We start from the raw sequence: 21,411 nt of genomic DNA, 5'->3' as shown, positions 1-21,411 counted from the left end.
TCCCTCAGTTAGAAACCAAGGTTTATCGAACCAGTAGGAGTCAAGAAGCACGTTGAAGGTTGATGGCGGCGAGATGTAGTGCGGCGCAACACCAGGGATTCCGGCGCCAACGTGGAACCTGCACAACACAAACCAGGTACTTTGCCCCAACGAAACAGTGAGGTTGTCAATCTCACCGGCTTGCTGTAACAAAGGATTAGATGTATAGTGTGGAAGATGATTGTTTGCAGAGAACAGTAGAACAATTGCAGTAGATTGTATTTCAGATGTAAAGAATTGGACCGGGGTCCACAGTTCACTAGCGGTGTCTCTCCCATAAGATAAATAGCATGTTGGGTGAACAAATTACAGTTGGGCAATTGACAAATAAAGAGGACATGACCATGCACATACATATTATGATGAGTATAGTGAGATTTAATTGGGCATTACGACAAAGTACATAGACCGCTATCCAGCATGCATCTATGCCTAAAAAGTCCACCTTCAGGTTATCATCCGAACCCCCTCCAGTATTAAGTTGCTAACAACAGACAATTGCATTAAGTATTGCGCGTAATGTAATCAATAACTACATCCTCGGACATAGCATCAATGTTTTATCCCTAGTGGCAACAGCACATCCATAACCTTAGAGGTTTCTCTCACTCCCCCAGATTCACGGAGACATGAACCCACTATCGAGCATAAATACTCCCTCTTGGAATTACTAGCATCAACTTGGCCAGAGCATCTACTAGTAACGGAGAGCATGCAAGATCATAAACAACACATAGATATAAATTGATAATCAACATAACATGGTATTCTGTATTCATCGGATCCCAACAAACAAAACATATAGCATGACAGATAGATGATCTTGATCATGTTCGGCAGCTCACAAGACCCGATAATTAAGCACAATGAGGAGAAGACAACCATCTAGCTACTGCTATGGACCCATAGTCCAGGGGTGAACTACTCACTCATCACTCTGGATGCGACCATGGCGGTGTAGAGTCCTCCGGGAGATGAATCCCCTCTCCGGTAGGTGCCGGAGGCGATCTCCTGAATCCCCCGAGATGGGATTGGCGGCGGCGGCGTCTCTGGAAGGTTTTCCGTATCGTGGCTCTCGGTACTGGGGGTTTCGCGACGAAGGCTATTTGTAGGCGGAAGGGCAGGTCAAGGGGCGTCACGAGGGGCCCAGGAGACAGGTCGGCGCGGCCAAGACCTGGGCCGCGCCGCCCTACCTCCTGGCCACCTCGTGGCCCCACTTCGTTGACTCTTCGGTCTTCTGGAAGCTTCGTGTGAAAATAGGCCCCTGGGCGTTGATTTCGTCCAATTCCGAGAATATTTCCTTACTAGGATTTCTGAAACCAAAAACAGCAGAAAACAGCAACTGGCTCTTCGGCATCTTGTTAATAGGTTAGTGCCAGAAAATGCATAAATATGATGTAAAGTATGCATAAAACATGTAGATATCATCAATAATGTGGCATGGAACATAAGAAATTATCGATACGTCGGAGACGTATCACCCTACCTGAAGGTGGAGAAGTCGAAGAACGAGCTGTTGTCACGGATGACAACCAAGATGCCCCTTCTTTTGATAATGAACCCGCAGGTTCTCGAAATTCTGCGGGATCTTCTGAAAAGGAGGCTGCCTCTGAGGCTACTACATCGGCACAGTCTCCTCCTCCTGCTGTTTCTCCAAAGAACAAAAGGAAAAGGGCTGAAGTCGAAGACTCTGGCACCTCCAAAGCCGAAGAAGCTGCTCCTTCACGTCAGAAGGCAGCTTTTGATCCATACCTTGAAGCCCTCGTCAGCTCGTAAGTCATCTTTTATTTCTCCTTTTCTTGCTATTCGAAGATTTTTGTCTATCTTGATTTTTTATGCTGCCGCCATTTAATCGTAGTGGTGACGAGGAAGAAATGCCAGCTACTGATGCGACTGCTCGAGCGAGTACGTCGCATACTCTAGTTGTTTCCGAGGTGCAAGTTGAAGGAGAAGAATCGTCGCCTCCTCAACACAACACTGACGTTCCTACTCCTCCTGCAAGCCCCCTTGTCCCTTCACCAAAAAGGACAAGGGTTGAAATAATCACGGAGCCTACCCTACAATTGGGTAGAGACTCCTCTTTTGGATGATGTAAGTCCTTCATTTCTTTCTGACATTGTCTATATTTTCTCTGTAAGCTTCTTTGGGGCATCATGTTTTTTCCCATACCGACGCTTTCTTTCTTTATCCTTCTTTGACAGCCTGTGATCAAAGAACTTATTCGCATCGGTGCCCAGTTCGTTGGGTACCGCGAGTATGCCAGCAAGACCGAAGGTAATAACTCCCTGCTTGCCTTTGTTCATGACTTCTTGCTCCTTTTTATCGCAATTTTGACTATTTTTGACTATTTTGGCAGAAAAACTTGCGGAGGCCAACAAACTTGCCGACACACTTGCTCAGAAATTAGAGCAAAGTGAGGCGGCTCGCAAAAAGGCCGAATCTGATGCTGGCAAAGCCAGGGCAGAGGCTGACAAGGCCAAGGCAGAAGCTGCTGGTGTCGAAGATCTTCAGAAGAGGCTTCATGATGCCGAAACTGCCTTGAGCGAGCATAAAACCTCGCAAGCTGCTCGTGAAGAAGCGATCCTCAAGCGCTTGGACTCGCAGAATCGGCATTTTGTCAGTAAGTTTTCGATCTATTTTGCCTTTCTTGGACTTGCTTTTCTTTACTTGCTTGTCGACCAACATATATTTTCCTCGACAGGGAAAACAAACCAAGAATTTGAGCTTGAAGATCCCGACAACGATCCTCTTCTCGACGCACTCTCTGTCCTTGAGTTTCATGGAACAGAAACTCGTGAAGGCATTGAACAGGCTGAAGCAGGATTGTCGCGGCTATTCCCTTACTTCTTCCCGAAGAAAAAGGAACTCGCGACTTTCCTTACTCTTTCCAAGGACTTCAATCCACCAGAAGATCTTGGACTGAAGATGCGCCAAGAAAATATGAAGATTGCTGTCGAAAGCACTGTCGCCTTGGTTGCTGACAGCCAGCGAACCATCGACTGGACTAAAGTGGGCGACACAAAAGATGGAGACCACGAAGTGGCGATCACTGATCAAGGCTGCAAAGTCCAACACGAAGAAGATCCTTGCCTATCTTGGAATCAAGCCAACTTCAACTCCTAGCTCGTCAAAGCCGGAGGTCTAGTTGAATGCCCTGTCTTTTTCTTTCTTTTATTTTTACTGTTTCTTTTGATGTTGTCGCCATAGTAGCTTTGGCGACAATTGTCTTAGTAGTCCTTTTGAAAAACTCCTTCTGTAATATCCGTGTAAATTTCCAGAAGATCAATGGAATTCTATCTTGCGCGATCATTTGATATTGAAATTTTCTTTTCCAGTTGATATTTGATAACTACTCTGCAAATCCTCATCCTGCCGATACTTCTCCTGCTTCCTCCTTTTCGAAGAAAACATTCGTCGAGGATAACCTTATCGAAAGTTCTTCGGGTAAGCACTTCGCGCAAGATTTGCGAGAACTTCGCCAACAACTTCAATCCATGAAAAAACAAACTCTGGCGATGATGGAGCAATCTCGAAAAGCATCCGAAAGAGAGAAGATTGCTCTTCAACAAGCTAAAGAAGCCATAGCTGCTAAGGACGCTGCAGTTTCGGAAGCTGAGAAAGCAACTACTCGAGAAAATAGTATGCTCGAGCTAATGACTGAAGCTAGTGTGGATATGTTAGGTATGTTTTTCCAACTTAGCACTGCTTCTGCTTTTTGCTGTACCTCTCCTTAAATTTCCTGCTCTGTCGCTCACTAGGTTCGGTTCTCGACGCTGCTGCTGAAGATGAGAGAGTGAATGTGAGAACGAACCTCCTCGTCAATCTTTCACTTAACCATGGCTGTCTGTTCTGGGCCACTCCCGAGCGAACCCAACAGATTGTCAGGTTTCAAGATCGCGCCTGTCAGGTTCGCGAATTTCTTAACTTCTGCACGAGAACCTTGACCCTTGTTTTCAAAACTCTGTTCCCTCGAGACGAGGCTCCCGAAACTCTTCTTGGATTGATGGAGAAATTCAGAGATGCCCCCGTATTCATAACTTTGTGCGAGCTCAGTTAACTGCTGGAGCAAGATTCGCCATGATCATGATACATATTTGCCATCCCAAACTGGACCTGACGAAGATTGTCGCTGACTGCTTGGCCAAGAAATCGCGGCGAAAAAATAACATTGACGCAATGAATGACATGGTGACTCCTGTGGCTGAGGCGATGATGGATGAACTTCTTCGGATGGATTCAGAATTCTTCGTCAAGGGGACCTATGCTGAGCACAAGACAACCAAAGGTTTATCCATAGATAATATATTAGGCCTTGACTGAGTTGTACTACATTGCGAGAAGTTATGTCTATATTTTTGTCGAACTCTTTTGTATTGATGAAGTTGTTTATATTGTAAAGTGTAGTCTATATTGTGAAGCCTCCGAGCCTTTGGCTGGAGCTTATACTATTTTGTTATCTCGAAGATTTTTCTTTGTTGCGAGAATATATATATTTTGCTGTCGATGGGTTATGAGCCCTCGAGTGTCTTGGTGGCGATGTTCTATATTTTTGTTGCGAGGTTTTCAGACCAAAGCAATAGAATTTGAACGAGTATACTGTATTTATGGGTGTTAACCCCTGATTTTCTATTTGGCGAGGTATTTGTACCAAGGCGGAATATTTTTGTAAGTCTAGTTCATCTATATTGTGTACATTTTGTAACCTTGAAGGTATTTAGCCCCCGAGCATGTCGAAGAACAAGAAGTATATCTCCACTATTTTTATTATATTGCAGCACCGCGAGCCCGCCTCATTAAAAACCTTTCCAGCCCCACTCGGTGCCCTGAAAAGGAAAAGAGTGCGTCTGAAAACTCACGGGCGTTTCAGTACATTGTATTTTTAGAAAGGAGGATTATATTTCGACTCTAAGCGTAGAACCGCCTGAGCTGTGCCACGTTCCAGGGGTTTTTCTCGGGAACCCCCGTCTTCTTGTCCTTGATCCTGTATGCTCCTCCTTCGATTACTTCTGTGACAACGTAAGGACCTAGCCAAGGCGACTCGAGATTTTCAGTACTTTTTTTATTTAACCGTAGGACCAAATCTCCGACCTGGAAAGATCTTGGCCTTAATCGTCGACTATGGTAGTTTTTGAGGTCCGGCTGGTACTTGGTGACTCGTGAGAGTACTTCGTCTCGAGCTTCGACGAGTGCATCTACGTCGTCCTCCAAAGCTTTTCTTGAAGTTTCCTCATCATACTCTGTCACTCTTGGAGAATCATGCTGTAACACCCCTCTTTTTGCTAAACCCTAATTAGTATTGTTTGTGCATTCATGAGCATCATGTAAATTGCATTAAGAAAATTCACACTTTCAATAAAGTGGAAACCCAAAATGTTTGCAGACTTCCCTCGGTTTAAATTCTCCCAAAATGTTTCAAATGTTCAAAACCAAATATGTGGACCTTTGATATAAATAGGAAGGCCACTAAATATTTTATATAAAATTTGCAGTCATTTTGAATCTCTCAAAAGGTTGCAAAAATAGCAAATGGTATGGAAATCTGATCTGTTTATAACTTTCCCTGGACATCCCCAAGACCTAGGGGGTTTTCTGAAAAATGTTCCCTTGTCTTCTACCTCTGCTAGGCAGGCACCTGCGTGCCCTGCCGACAGAGGCCAACGCCGGCCACCTCCTGCTCGCCTCCTTGACGAGGAGACGTCCTGGAGCCTCTTCCCCGAACGCCTCTCCCTCGTCCTGATCCTCTTCCTCTCCCCATCGTTCTCTCCCTCTCTCTCTGTGAGCGCGCCCGAAACCCTAGCCCACGGCCACCTCACCGTCGCCGCCGTTCCGGCCATCCCCGCGCCCAACCGCGACCACCACCGGCTCCGCCTCCTCCTGCTGCTCCTCCCCGTCGAAGGAATCGACGAGGGGAGGCCCCAATCGGCCGCCACAACCTCGTCTTCCCCACGGCCGGCGAGGACGCCCACGGCCGCCGCGGCGCCTGCAGGCCTCGCCCGGCCTCGCCGAGCTCTCCTTCGCGTTCCTGGTGAGCCACTGGTCCTCAAGGACTTCTCCTCGGGCTCCCTCCTCCTCTGGTTTGGCCCCGCGCCGTACGCCGCCGTGCCCCACCGTGGTAGGTCGTTGCCGGCCATGTTCAGGTGAACAAAAGCTGGCTGCGCCGCTGCTATTAGGTCCGCCATGACGAGCGCATCCAACGCGCGCCATGCCGCGTCAGTGTTTGCGCTCAATCACCGAGTCCTTGCTCGGCCAGAGAGTACTCCTTGTACCTATACGTATCTGGCATGTATATTTTACACTGATCGCTTCTATTCCTGCTAGCAGTAGTAGCGTACTAATCTGAATACTCGTGAGTAGTACGTTACTTACTTGCATCTTTGTCTCTACCGAAACTCACTTTGCCTGTAATGTAAAGACATGCCAATCCGAGACATCTCCGAATTCAACAATCAGCAGCTGTTAGTTCTCAGAGAAACGGCTGTAGCTGAGAGTCGATGTTCAGTTTAGGTTTTTAGGAGAGGAGCTACAGCACACGAAACCATCAGCTTAGTCTGATGTTTGAACAGTTGTCTTCAGTATAAAAGCTTCAGTACCGAAGTTTTGAACCAAGTGTTACCTAACAACATACGTGACATCTTTTCCGAGGAGTTTAAAAGAGTAATTTCGTATTTAGTTTTTCCGTTTTCAGAAAATAATCGGAACTTGTAAAATATATAACTATTTCATATAAAATCAGAAAATATGTATAATATATCAAAATTTTCAGAAAAATGAGATCTATATTTTGGTTACAAAATCATGCATTGTTAAGCAACTTTGAACCCTAGTTGTTTTAGAAGAACTAAATCAACCCCTCCGAGGTTCCGGAACTGCTAACCCTAGTCCCGTCGAACCCCAGTTAAATTGATGACGTCTTAGGGTTATTTCAGTACCTAATTAACATGTCATATCATCATATGTTAAATGCGCATTGCATCGATTCCATGTGTTGATTGTTCTTTTACCTTTCCGGTGTTTGCTTCTTCGCGATCGATAGAGCAAGTGCCCGAGACGATGAAGATCGACAACACCGAAGGTCAATGTCTGTCCACCGACGAACAAGTCAAGCATGGGATCTCCGAAGATCCACATTGGTTTGTCAGGGACAAAGGCAAGCCCTAGCCTGGTTCATATTATGATTTTGAAATGCTTTTACTTCTGGTTCCTACATATTGCATTCGTTTCCAACATGTTTTATCGGCAGGTATAGTTATCCTATGTGTGTTGCATTTACATCCTTGTAGCCTAAATACCCTGATCCACTGCTCCCAGCAAGACTAGATTTGAGCTATGTGTGCATCGCTAGAGCCGTGTTATCGAATATGCTTAGCCATGCTTAGTTGACGAATTCTGATCCATCCGGATGATGAATCAGAGCTGCGAATGAACCTAGTATGGCAGGATGACGTGGTAAGATCACTGATGATAATTAAACTTGTTAAAGGCTTGGATGGGCCGCCACATGGGGATGTGGTGATTTGACTCGTTCTCGCCGATACTAGGATCTGAGTTCTCGCCTTCGGAACCAAGACTGAGCGTACAGCCACACGGGGCCCATGGGAACCCCTTGGCCCGAACTTGCCTAGCTTACCCATGAGTCAATTAGTTTGCGAGTTCCATTTGGCATTCTGCATGGCGAAGGCGCGGAAAAGGTTTTCAAAGGTGCATCATACAGGGACGTGGCTAGGGTGAAGGATGCTGGAAGCATTGAACTGGATCCCCTGCGCACAATGACCGGGACCGCCTCGGAGAATGGCTACCTACGATGACGGAGTACCCCAGTTAGATTGACTCATGGAATAGGCGAAGCAAGGGAAAGATTTTGGTCGACCACCCTCTACCGGCACGCCAAGGAAGCGTGTACATGACGGTGCTAAGAGTCGGTCGACGCGTGTGGGTAAAGTTGTATACCCCTGCAGGGTAAATCTTTTCGAAAAGCCGTGTCCACGGTTACGGACGACTTGGTGATGGATTCTGTGATCATAGACAACATGAACCTAATCGTAAAACTTGGAATCAATGTGTGATAAGGATCCCTCCTCAGGGTATCGAGGGGGTGCTCCTAGTTGATAGGTTCAGCTGATGATGAAGATTCGGTGGATTCAATATGATGATCAGTAGAGCTAGTGATATCGCTCTCTTACCCCCTTTTGAAAATGATCTGAATAACGAGCTTCTGCTCTCTCTTGTTTATAAATGAAAACTGGCTTTCCGCAAAATAAGCTCCACATAAAGCCTCGCATACCAGCTTTGCTAACAGGTTGTACTAAGTCTTGCTGAGTCCCTGTACTCAGCTTTGCATGCTTTGTTTCAGACGAAGACGCTCCAACAAATGAAGGTTTCTCGGTCGACATCGACGAGTAGCTTGGGATTCCCAGGTGGCAGCCTGTAATCTATGGGCTGGGACGTCGCCGTTATGCTCATGGCCTCTTAGGCCTTTTGCTATCTTGCTATTTAGAATAGCATAACTTCGCTTCCGTTGATTGATGAAATGTCAGGTCAGTGACCTCTGCTTGTAATACTTTGGTTCTTCGCTCAGTTATGAGCTTGTATTACTCTTTGAGTCGTAGAGTCACTGTTGTGTTACCGATTCTCACCCTGTAGGCCCTAGAGATCTAGGTTAGGGTTATGCCAGATGAGGATCTGGGTTTGTCTAGCCCTGACCTCCGGGGTCGCCACAGGTTTTGGTATCAGAGCAGGACCGCCTGTAGGAGAACCCTTTCTATTGGTCGAGTTGAGTCTAGTGTTTGCGAAAACTATTTAAAAGCTAAAAGCATTTGCGAAAATCTGATTAGGATTATTTTTACTCCTTATCTGGTATCGCTCTAATTCAGAGTCACCTTACCTTGTGTTGATTTGAAAAGGTTTTATTATCTCTTCTGGTCTTTCTAAACTTAGGTGCCTCAAGGGCAGGTCGTTCCATAACCAGTTGACTTAGAGTTGAGTTCTCTAAACTCTTGTGTGTTCTTTGTTCTCTCTTTGTTTCATTTCAATCGAGTGATTTCTTTCCATCATGATCTCTCTACTTTGTGGGTTCCACATTATTCTGTTCTAGACTTCGAGGTTTCCTTTCACCTCAGATATCTCCTTTTTATTAGCTCGGGTACTTCTGAAGCTAGGTATGGCCTCTTGACATTTACCTTGTGATTACTACCTCGAAGTGTCCTATGTGTCACTCACATAGTAATTACTCTTTTTTCCGTGTTTTAACCCTTGGACTTGAACCGAAGGTCCCGGATTGTGCTAGGTTCTTTTGAATTCAGTGCATGATGCTGGCCTTTAACCCAAGATCCATTCCATTGACCCATGTTTTCCATGGTCAATCCATACATCAGGATGGCTAACTTCAAATCCACCTAGCCCTCAAGTATTGGTTGTAGTCGTGATTGAATTGTGGCAACAAAAGATCTTTCCTACCATTAGTTATGGCAGAGGTTCTGTAATGGAATCAAATTGATCACGGCAAGAGTGCTCTTTGTGAGTCTCACATCTATGTCCGTGACTCTGCCGCACAATCCTTTTCCACATGAGTTCAGCAAGAGTGTTATCATGTGCATCTACATCTCAGGATTTTTTATCCTAATCATGTTCCTCCTCTTCAGTTTCTTTTCGGCCTTTGTCTGCTAGTTAGCAGCCAAGTTGTAATTGTGCATTGGAATGTTCTAGTGCATGTTACCCTTGTGGTATGTCAAGACATTCCACTTCAGAATGTCAGGAGAAACAAACTCCAGTACCTCGTCCTTTTCTAGGACCCGGTTAAAGTGTTGTAATCCGCAAAATGTGAGGTTTATGCACTTTCTATTCTGTTCTACCTTAGAGTATCACACTCTTTTATATCTATAGGTCATGCTACTCATGGCATTATCGATGAAGTGGTGCTCTTACATATCTTTACTCGTCCTTCCTCTGAGTTGTCCGTGCATGGGAATGTTGGGGTGTTTGTATTGATGTGGTGATCCGAGATTCTTAGCAATTCTCATTGCTTTGAAATTCAAGGACGTTTGTGTCATTCTTAGCATGATTGTTTAACCAATCACTAAGCGAAGTTTGACTATGCTCCCAAGTCTGTTGTTCATGTGCACCTTCTTCGGTCAAAGAGTTAGGTTCACGCCGAAGCTCTGAAGACCACATCAGCTGCTTTGAAAAGCAAGTTTCCCTTGCGAACGAAGTGATATATCGGTGGTACGTGATATTCTGGATGTCTTTCTAGAAGTATCGCCATGTTTTCACATGACTGTGTTGTCAGGTTCGTGGGTACGTTGGTTGTCTGAATCACTACTTCTCCAAGAAACCGTACTGGATATCCTCGACTAGCTAGTTGGTTGAGCTTAAACAACAACTTGGAGAGTTGAAGGACAAAAGCTCTATCTGACTTTATTCTTCTTAAAGGGATGTCTAGTTTTGTTTGTGTTGAAGTCAGGAAGTATCTCCTTTATGGATATGCTAACTTCCCCATATTTGATTTGAGTTTGGGCTATCATCAAATCAAACTCAGCCCTAAGGACTATCTTGATGATGTTTCTACTAATGGTCTTTCAACTGGGTACATCTTCATATCCTTTGGTCTGACCAATACTTTTGCCTCGTTCATGCGATATATGAGTCTCTCATTGGATTGTTTTGATAAGTTTGTTGTTGAGTCCATCGATGACATTCTTATTTCCTCCATGTCTAAAGTGGTTCATATTGAACAGTTGGCACTAATGTTGGAAACTTTTAAGAACCATATTTGTGTTATCACGAAGTATGTGCTCTGGATGCTAGAAGTGACATTCTCTGGTTCACGTGCAATTGCTGAAAGATGTCGCCGTGAATTCGAGTAGAATTTCTTTTTTCCCTCGGGAATCATCACAAGTCAGTCATGTATGTGCAAAGTATTCTTGAGATGGAAGGTTGTTACCTCCCTTGCTTGAAACGTTCATCTATGCACACTAAGCCACTGACTGGTTTGATCCAGAGTGAGAAGAAGTTTAATAACTTCATATATTCTTTGATGTCCCCACCAGGACTCAATTGTGTTACATTGCAAGCTCATGTGCACGCAATTGCCTTTGGCAGTCGCAACCACATGGATTACGCAATCTAGCTCAATCTTTTGAACTTGACATTATAGTCGATAACTTGAGAATCTAGCAACTTTACCTTTGTGGTAACTATTGCAAATGTTCTATTCATATATTATGAGTCTGAAATAGCTTTACACCTAACTTAAGCTGAATCTCAAGCAGCAATGATGGTTGGTGTTTCTCAAAGATTCATGACATAGGTCTCTTTGTAATCCCGGCAAGATTGATGTTGTGGTTAACACAATTAGTCGGAAGGTCTAGTGTCATAATCTCTTGAAGTAACAAGAATAACCACTCTCCATAAGGATCTTATGTGACTTACTCTAGAAGTTGCCCTTATGATGTCTTTTCAGTCCGAAAGTCCGACCTTCACTTGATGACTTATTGAAGGATATTCCGAAGCCTGATATTGGTGTCTAGAACATCAAGGATAACAATAGAAGCAGCGTTGCTAAAAGTCTCTCGATCAATCACTCGAAACCATTTTCTCCGGTGAATACAACTCCGTTAGAAATTTTTTTACTCCCCGCTGATCATTGCTATGACGTTTGACAATGCTTTTCCCTTCCTTTGGGTTATACTTGAAGATCTCTTTAATTCACACGTTGTGTGAATTCGTCAGCCATATGTGACTCCAGTACTTTTGAGCAAGCTTTAACCGAATGACAATCCTCTTGTCATATCCAAAGTTTAAATCCTGGGAGAAGTATCTTTTCTTAGGATGCTAAATATCCGTTGTCTATTCGTTTAAGTAGCATGAAGTAATAGCATAAACCTTGACCCTTCAGTAGCCAGTGCTCTTTCCCTTCCTTTGGTTTGTACTTGAAGATCTAATCAATTCACACGTTGTGTGAATTCATCAGTCATCTAGGCCCCAGCCTTTTGAATACACTTCAATCGTTTCATGTACCCATACCAAAAGAGTGACTATGATTTTGAAATCCAAAGTTGCTCTGGTTGGATAATCATTCGTGCTTCTACGAGTAACCCTCTATAAGAGTGCTTCGATATGGTATCAAAGGCAGTTTAACTCCTCGCTATCTTGTCCCTTTGTATTCTTGTCAAGCATGGAGCAATTGCCTACCAAAAAATTGAAACTTCTTTTGTCTCCTCCGTTATCTTGACGTGTTTCATGTTTGTTAGCTCAAGAGTTGTTTCTAAGCACTCCTTCCATGAGTTGACCATGAGATGCTCGATCTTCGTGAAGATCCATCGTCCAGTGTCATTCCCTCTTTCCTGTAGGAGCTGCTGAGCAACTTCAAAGGAAGAAAATGAAGCGCTTCATTCGTGTGTGGTGGATCAGCTTCATTCACTGTGTCGTGGATTGACCTCTTCATGAAGGAAGACAGTCGTGTTGTCGACCAGATCGTTGAAGACCGGTGTAGTTCTTGTTACCTTCTCTATTCCTACCTTGGAATCTCGGGACGAGATTCTTTTAAGGGGGATAGATTGTAACACCCCTCTTTTTGCTAAACCCTAATTAGTATTGTTTGTGCATTCATGAGCATCATGTAAATTGCATTAAGAAAATTCACACTTTCAATAAAGTGGAAACCCAAAATGTTTGCAGACTTCCCTCGATTTAAATTCTCCCAAAATGTTTCAAATGTTCAAAACCAAATATGTGGACCTTTGATATAAATAGGAAGGCCACTAAATATTTTATATAAAATTTGCAGTCATTTTGAATCTCTCAAAAGGTTGCAAAAATAGCAAATGGCATGGAAATCTGATCTGTTTATAACTTTCCCTGGAAATCCCCAAGACCTAGGGGGTTTTCTGAAAAATGTTCCCTGTCTTCTACCTCTGCCAGGCAGGCACCTGCGTGCCCTGCCGACAGAGGCCAACGCCGGCCACCTCATGCTCGCCTCCTTGACGAGGAGACGTCCTGGAGCCTCTTCCCCGAACGCCTCTCCCTCGTCCTGATCCTCTTCCTCTCCCCATCGTTCTCTCCCTCTCTCTCTGTGAGCGCGCCCGAAACCCTAGCCCACGGCCACCTCACCGTCGCCGCCGTTCCGGCCATCCCCGCGCCCAACCGCGACCACCACCGGCTCCGCCTCCTCCTGCTGCTCCTCCCCGTCGAAGGAATCGACGAGGGGAGGCCACAATCGGCCGCCACAACCTCGTCTTCCCCACGGCCGGCGAGGACGCCCACGGCCGCCGCGGCGCCTGCAGGCCTCGCCCGGCCTCGCCGAGCTCTCCTTCGCGTTCCTGGTGAGCCACTGGTCCTCAAGGACTTCTCCTCGGGCTCCCTCCTCCTCTGGTTTGGCCCCGCGCCGTACGCCGCCGTGCCCCACCGTGGTAGGTCGTCGCCGGCCATGTTCAGGTGAACAAAAGCTGGCAGCGCCGCTGCTATTAGGTCCGCCATGACGAGCGCATCCAACGCGCGCCATGCCGCGTCACTGTTTGCGCTCAATCACCGAGTCCTTGCTCGGCCAGAGAGTACTCCTTGTACCTATACGTATCTGGCATGTATATTTTACACTGATCGCTTCTATTCCTGCTAGCAGTAGTAGCGTACTAATCTGAATACTCGTGAGTAGTACGTTCCTTACTTGCATCTTTGTCTCTACCGAAACTCACTTTGCCTGTAATGTAAAGACATGCCAATCTGAGACATCTCCGAATTCAACAATCAGCAGCTGTTAGTTCTCAGAGAAACGGCTGTAGCTGAGAGTCGATGTTCAGTTTAGGTTTTTAGGAGAGGAGCTACAGCACACGAAACCATCAGCTTAGTCTGATGTTTGAACAGTTGTCTTCAGTATAAAAGCTTCAGTACCGAAGTTTTGAACCAAGTGTTACCTAACAACATACGTGACATCTTTTCCGAGGAGTTTAAAAGAGTAATTTCGTATTTAGTTTTTCCGTTTTCAGAAAATAAACGGAACTTGTAAAATATATAACTATTTCATATAAAATCAGAAAATACGTATAATATATCAAAATTTTCAGAAAAATGAGATCTATATTTTGGTTACAAAATCATGCATTGTTAAGAAATTTTGAACCCTAGTTGTTTTAGAAGAACTAAATCAACCCCTCCGAGGTTCCGGAACTGCTAACCCTAGTCCCGTCGAACCCCAGTTAAATTGATGACGTCTTAGGGTTATTTCAGTACCTAATTAACATGTCATATCATCATATGTTAAATGCGCATTGCATTGATGCCATGTGATGATTGTTCTTTTACCTTTCCGGTGTTTGCTTCTTCGCGATCGATAGAGCAAGTGCCCGAGACGATGAAGACACCGAAGGTCAATGTCTGTCCACCGACGAACAAGTCAAGCATGGGATCTCCGAAGATCCACATTGGTTTGTCAGGGACAAAGGCAAGCCCTAGCCTGGTTCATATTATAATTTTGAAATGCTTTTACTTCTGGTTCCTACATATTGCATTCGTTTCCAACATGTTTTATCGGCAGGTATAGTTATCCTATGTGTGTTGCATTTACATCCTTGTAGCCTAAATACCCTGATCCACTGCTCCCAGCAAGACTAGATTTGAGCTATGTGTGCATCGCTAGAGCCATGTTATCGAATATGCTTAGCCATGCTTAGTTGACGAATTCTGATCCATCCGGATGATGAATCAGAGCTGTGAATGAACCTAGTATGGCAGGATGACGTGGTAAGATCACTGATGATAATTAAACTTGTTAAAGGCTTGGATGGGCCGCCACATGGGGATGTGGTGATTTGACTCGTTCTCGCCGATACTAGGACCTGAGTTCTCGCCTTCGGAACCAAGACTGAGCGTACAGCCACACGGGGCCCATGGGAACCCCTTGGCCCGAACTTGCCTAGCTTACCTATGAGTCAATTAGTTTGCGAGTTCCATTTGGCATTCTGCATGGCGAAGGCGCGGAAAAGGTTTTCAAAGGTGCATCATACAGGGACGTGGCTAGGGTGAAGGATGCTGGAGGCATTGAACTGGATCCCCTGCGCACAATGACTGGGACCGCCTCGGAGAATGGCTACCTACGATGACGGAGTTCCCCAGTTAGATTGATTCATGGAATAGGCGAAGTAAGGGAAAGGTTTTGGTCGACCACCCTCTACCGGCACGCCAAGGAAGCGTGTACATGACGGTGCTAAGAGTCGGTCGACGCGTGTGGGTAAAGTTGTACACCCCTGCAGGGTAAATCTTTTCGAAAAGCCGTGTCCACGGTTACGGACGACTTGGTGATGGATTCTGTGATCATAGACAACATGAACCTAATCGTAAAACTTGGAATCAATGTGTGATAAGGATCCCTCCTCAGGGTATCGAGGGGGTGCTCCTAGTTGATAGGTTCAGCTGATGATGAAGATTCGGTGGATTCAATATGATGATCAGTAGAGCTAGTGATATCGCTCTCTTACCCCCTTTTGAAAATGATCTGAATAACGAGCTTCTGCTCTCTCTTGTTTATAAATGAAAACTGGCTTTCCGCAAAATAAGCTCCACATAAAGCCTCGCATACCAGCTTTGCTAACAGGTTGTACTAAGTCTTGCTGAGTCCCTGTACTCAGCTTTGCATGCTTTGTTTCAGACGAAGACGCTCCAACAAATGAAGGTTTCTCAGTCGACATCGACGAGTAGCTTGGGATTCCCAGGTGGCAGCCTGGAATCTATGGGCTGGGACGTCGCCGTTATGCTCATGGCCTCTTAGGCCTTTTGCTATCTTGCTATTTAGAATAGCATAACTTCGCTCCATTGATTGATGAAATGTCAGGTCAGTGACCTCTGCTTGTAATACTTTGGTTCTTCGCTCAGTTATGAGCTTGTATTACTCTTTGAGTCGTAGAGTCACTGTTGTGTTACCGATTCTCACCCTGTAGGCTCTAGAGATCTAGGTTAGGCTTATGCCAGATGAGGATCTGGGTTTGTCTAGCCCTGACCTCCGGGGTCGCCACACATGCTCTATCTCAATTGGAAGTACTGCCTCAGGTCCGTGGACGAGGAAGAACGGAGTTTCTTGTGTCGCCGTATTTGGTGTTGTTCGGATACTCCACAAAACACTTGGCAATTCTTCTGGCCAGGTATGTCGAGCCTTTTCAAGTGGTCCTTGCAGACGCTTTTTGATACCGTTGCAGATGATACCATTGGCATTCTCGACTTGGCCATTGGTTTGCGGGTGCCCAACTGACGCGAAGTGCAATTTGATGCCTACTTCCGCGCAGTATTCCTTGAATTCCTTGGACGTAAAGTTACTGCCATTGTCTGTGACGATGCTGTGAGGTACTCCAAATCGAAAAATGATGCCCTTCACGAATTTGACTGCTGATTCTCCATCTGGTGAATTTATCGGCTTTGCTTCTATCCACTTGGTGAATTTATCAACAGCAACCAACATGTACTCGTATCCTCCTGGCGAAACTTTGTACAATTTTCCCACCATATCAAGTCCCCATTGGGCAAACGGCCAAGACAGTGGTATTGGCATCAGCTCTGCCGCCGGAGAGTGGGGTTTTGCGGCAAATCTTTGGCACGCGTCGCAGGTTCGTACTATCTCTTTTGCATCATCAATCGTTGGCAACCAGTAAAATCCAGCCCGAAAGACCTTGGCTGCAATAGCTCGACTGCTCGCGTGGTGACCACATATTCCCTCGTGTACGTCTTTTAGGATTTTCCTTCCTTCTTCGGGTGTAACGCACCTTTGCAGCACGCCCGAAATAGTTCGCTTGTATAACTCCCCTTTGACCACTGTGAAGGCTTTGGATCGTCGAATAACTCGCCTTGCTTCAACTGGATCTTCGGGTATTTCTTTCCTTAGGATATACGATATGTACGCTTGCATCCATGGAACTTCTACCATCATCACCAGCTCCTGGTCCTCTTCTTCATCTAGAGCTTCTTTGAGAGGCGCCGACGTTTTCTCCTCCTTCGTTTTCTTCTGCGCCTTCTTTGGCTTTGTGGATCTCTCAGCTATTTCTTCCCAAAACACTCCTGGCGGTATTGCAAGGCACTGCGACCCGATGTTTGCAAGAACATCGGCTTCGTCGTTGCTCAGCCTACTGATGTGATTTACTTCGCATCCATCAAACAGCTTCTCGAGTTCGTTGTATACCTCCTTGTATGCCACCATACTGTCGTTGACTGCATCACATTGGTTCATAACCTGCTGAGCTACCAATTGTGAGTCGCCGAAGATTTTTAGTCGAGTTGCGCCGCAAGCTTTCGCCATCTTCATCCTGTGTATAAGGGCTTCATATTCTGCTTCATTGTTAGATGCGTTCGGGAACGTCATCCGTAGGACGTACTTTAATTTGTCGCCTTCAGGTGATATGAGTATCACCCCTGCACCAGCTCCTTCTACTCTCTTGGATCCATCGAAGTTCATGGTCCAGGTTCTCGACAAATCTGGGGGTCCTGTATTTTGTAGTTCCATCCACTCTGCAATGAAATCTGGCAGAATTTGCGACTTGATTGCTTTTCTTTTTTCATACGTGATGTCCCGAGGGGAGAGTTCTATTCCCCAAAGGGAGACACGTCCTGTAGCTTCTGGATTATTCAGTATATGTGATAGAGGTGCTTCATTGACCACTATGATCGGGTGTGCCGAAAAATAGTGGCGCAATTTTCTTGCTGTCGTGAATACTCCATATGCTAACTTCTGGTACTGCGGGTACCGCTGTTTTGAAGGAGATAAAACTTCACTGATAAAATATACCGGCCTTCGCACTCCATGGAGTTTTCCTTCTTCTTCTCTTTCAACGACTAGCACCGTGCTAACCACCTGGGGTGTGGCTGCCCAATGATATACCCGCCCATCCTTTGAGTCGGGCCTAACAAATACCGATGCGGAAACCTCAGTCTCGGGTCGACTCGGCCGTCGAGCCTATATTTGTGGCACATACCTAACAAATTAGAGGAAAAACCCATTTAGCCTTAGGCCACATGTTGGACCTCTTCCTTATTTCGCATAAAACCTATGCACAACCCGAAGCGGCCTGGCTATTGGGCTCAATATTCGCACGGGCCTGGTCTACTCAGAAATTTTGGGTCATGCTAGGTTGGGTCGACTGAGCTGGGCTGGCCATGCCCATTTATAATAGACATATCTACTATTTCTATAACCTCCTTTGGAATTCAAAACTTATATACTCTCTCCATCCAAAAATAAGTGTCTCAATTTTTTTTAGATACTGATGTAATCTATAACTAAGATATGTCTAGATACATTTGTGTTTAGATAAACCTAAAACACTTATTAGTACTTCTCAGATTACCTCCTTAATTAATGTGAATCCATAATTTAGTCAGCATTTCTACTTGATATTGGATACATCTCAGTCTCCGGAATATATACAGTAGTGTACAAATTTTTGATCGAGTCGCCCTATGCTATGTTTCAGTGTTTTGCACTACAATGTGTCATCGTGTGTGTCAAATTGAAGCACACGACGAACTACCTTGGTCACCTCTCGTCGCCATTAGCAGCGACAAGCGGCAATTCGACCTCGTGCGCCCACTCGACGCACCTCGTCTCGAAGTGCCGGCTTCTGACTTGGTTGGGCAGGTAGCTCACCCAGACTTTGAGACCCACGCGCCACCGCATCGTCCTCCCCTCCGCCTCCCTCCCCACCCTCCACGTCACCTTCTCCGGCAGCTCGTCGCTGGCCACAATCAGCCCCCGCATCTTGATGAACGCGCGCCCAGGACCGCCGTAGCGGCGCCTCATGCCGTTGCGCGGGTCGGCCTCTCCCGCCCCGCCGTTGCCCCCCGTGCGCCACGCAGACACCTCGGTCCCGGTTGCCGGGTCGCACAGCACGCCCTCGAACACGCCGGCGCTGCCCTCCGCCTCCTGCTCCCACCTCCAGCTCCTGTTTCGTGTCCGCGCGGACGTGCGCATCTTGGCCTTCACCCTTGGACCGCCGTTGCTGCTGGCTAGCTTGGTGGCGCCGGAGAAGGCGCCCTTGACGGTGCGTGTCGCCTCGACCTCCCGTTCCGGGTTCCCCGTCGACCGGCCCAGGCTTGGGCCAGTGGCGTAGGACGAGCCGAACCTAGGGCCGACCCAGAGGCGGATACGGGAAGGGAAGTGCCTCTCGCCGTCCATGACATCGTCTTCGACGTCTCCCTCGGTGGCGTCCGCGTCGTTCTTCCGGTACCCGAGCCGCACGACGCGCACCCGGATGTTGTCGACGCGCACGCCGACGCCTATGAACCTCTTGTCGCGCACGCTCACCGCGTACTCCAGCTGCGCCACGACCTCCAGCTGCTGGTGCACCAAGCCGTACCGCAGCGCCGGCTCCTCGGGCAGCTCATGCGGCAAGGCCGTAATGGGCACCGATGACGCGCCGGCGATGCGTGGCATGGCGAGCACCGGCGCGTACCCTTTCAAGACCCAAAGGCCGTGCACCTCGGTGGCGTAGGACAAGCATGCACTTGGGTGCACCCCGGTACCGGCCTTCGCCGGGGTGGGTGCTTGCATCTCCCGGAGCAAGCACCACTTGGCGAGCATGTAGCCGAGCGACCGCATGAACCGATCCTCCACGTCCGGGCCAATGGAGAGCAGGAAGACGCCGAGCGCCGGCGCGCAGCTGCCGAGGGCGCGCTCGATCTCTGCGCCAAAAGCGTGGAAGAAGAGATACCCAAAGTCCGCGGGGGCCTCCAGAGCGCACAGCCAGAAGAGGCGCAGAAGCAGAGCTAGCGAGAAGAAGGCGGAGCCATCGGTGCCTGTTGCCTCGATGACGGCAGAGACAACCTCCGCGTCCAGCTTGGGCTCGGACGCGTCCGGCCCCAAGGAAGGGATGGACGGCGAGAGCGCGATCACCTCATCTAGGAGCTGACCCAGCAGCTGCAACCGTGAGGCGACCAGAGAGTCGGCGGCGAATGTCTCCGACGTCCAGAGCGCGTGCGCCACGCCGTTGGCACTGTCTACGGTTAAGGAGAAAGCGACGAGAACTGACTCAGCCGTGCTGCCGACAGAGCCACTGGTGAAGTCGGTCTGCAAGACGATGGAGGCGCCATCATCGGAGGCGGCGAGGGAAAAGGATGAACGGGGCGGTGTGTCGGGGCCGGGAGGAGGGAGGGAAGCCAGCCACGGCCACACCTCGTCCATCTGTTGTGGCTAGGTGAAGCACTGGATGCGTGGCCGTGATGGCGCTGTTTCTAAGTTTCTATAGTCCTGTGGTGTGCAATGTGCGGTGTAAGTCATGGCGCGAATGAAGATTTGGAATATGGAGCCATTGCTGGCCACACAGGATATGTGGTGTGCTGAGTTCAGGCCGGACGTAGTAAAGGTTATAGCATGTGGGCTTCTAAGGCCTTTTCTGTTTGTTTTGCTTGTTTCTCGCCATTTGGGCCTCTTTGGGCTGTATGTCGAAGTAATATATAGTATTGGGCTGGTTCTTTCTTTTAAAAAATGGTAAATCAGCAACATTTAATATGGATCGAACGGAGTACATTATCTTTCATTTGCTATTCTTTTTTTTATCATTTTACATTTGCCTTATTTCTTATTAATTTTTCTTTTTTTCCTTTATTCCTTTTTTACTTTTAATTTTATTTAATTATATGTATTTTTACTTTTTGTTTGTATTTCATATGTTCTTATTTCCTTTTCTTCTTACATTTTTTACCATTTTAAATATTATTTACTATACTTTTTGGAACTTATTTTTATAAAATGGTTCTTATTAGACTAGTGACGGTGTTTATTGTGTGATAAACTGCAAATCAGTTGTACACGTGTTATAACTGGGTCTTAGGTGAGTGTGTAAGTGTCTCTCAGTTGTAGACGAGTTGTAAACTTTATTTTTATTGATACTAGTTCAACACTACTTTGGGACATGTATATAGCATATCATTACATAAAATCATGTATTGCTAGACAAATTCTGGACTAAATTTAAATTTAAAATAACAATCGGCTCTAGCAGGAGAAGCGAAGCACTAGAGTGCGTACATGCACTCTCTCTTTTGATCTAAAATGTCCTAACCCTGGCAAAAACAATCTCTCCGACCACAAAAGCTAAAGGATGTTGTACCAAAACATAGGGGGAAATACTCCCTTTCAGTACAGCTTAACATGCTTGCATGTAGTTTAAGAAAAAGTTGACCATAACTTCTAAATTAAAATATAAGATATATGTCGCAAAAGTTACTCCCTCCATTCTTAAATAAGTGTACCTCTACCTCTTGTTGTAAGTAAAAAAAGTTAGATTTTGACCAACTTCAATGAAAAAATAGCAACATATCTGAAATGAAATTGGTATAATATGTAACTACGTACCAGTACGAATCTAAGAGCACCTCCACCCACCACCAGTGTGCCCAAAATGATAG

At 46.3% G+C, this 21,411-nt stretch overlaps 1 protein-coding gene across 1 annotated transcript; it reads right to left on the bottom strand.

Annotated features, from left to right (window-relative positions):
• Positions 1-18,341: 18,341 nt before the first annotated feature.
• LOC127332552 (uncharacterized) lies at positions 18,342-20,246 on the bottom strand. The gene has a single exon (XM_051358861.2). It carries the CDS (start codon positions 20,183-20,185, stop codon positions 18,542-18,544), a length of 1,644 nt encoding a protein of 547 aa, XP_051214821.1. The 5' UTR covers positions 20,186-20,246; the 3' UTR covers positions 18,342-18,541.
• Positions 20,247-21,411: the final 1,165 nt, after the last annotated feature.

The sequence above is a fragment of the Lolium perenne genome, chromosome 4, assembly GCF_019359855.2.
Source record: "Lolium perenne isolate Kyuss_39 chromosome 4, Kyuss_2.0, whole genome shotgun sequence".
Classification (NCBI taxonomy): Eukaryota; Viridiplantae; Streptophyta; class Magnoliopsida; order Poales; family Poaceae; genus Lolium; species Lolium perenne.
The sequence above is the reverse complement of the archived record's forward strand: the minus strand, read 5'-3'. Positions and strand labels throughout refer to the sequence as shown.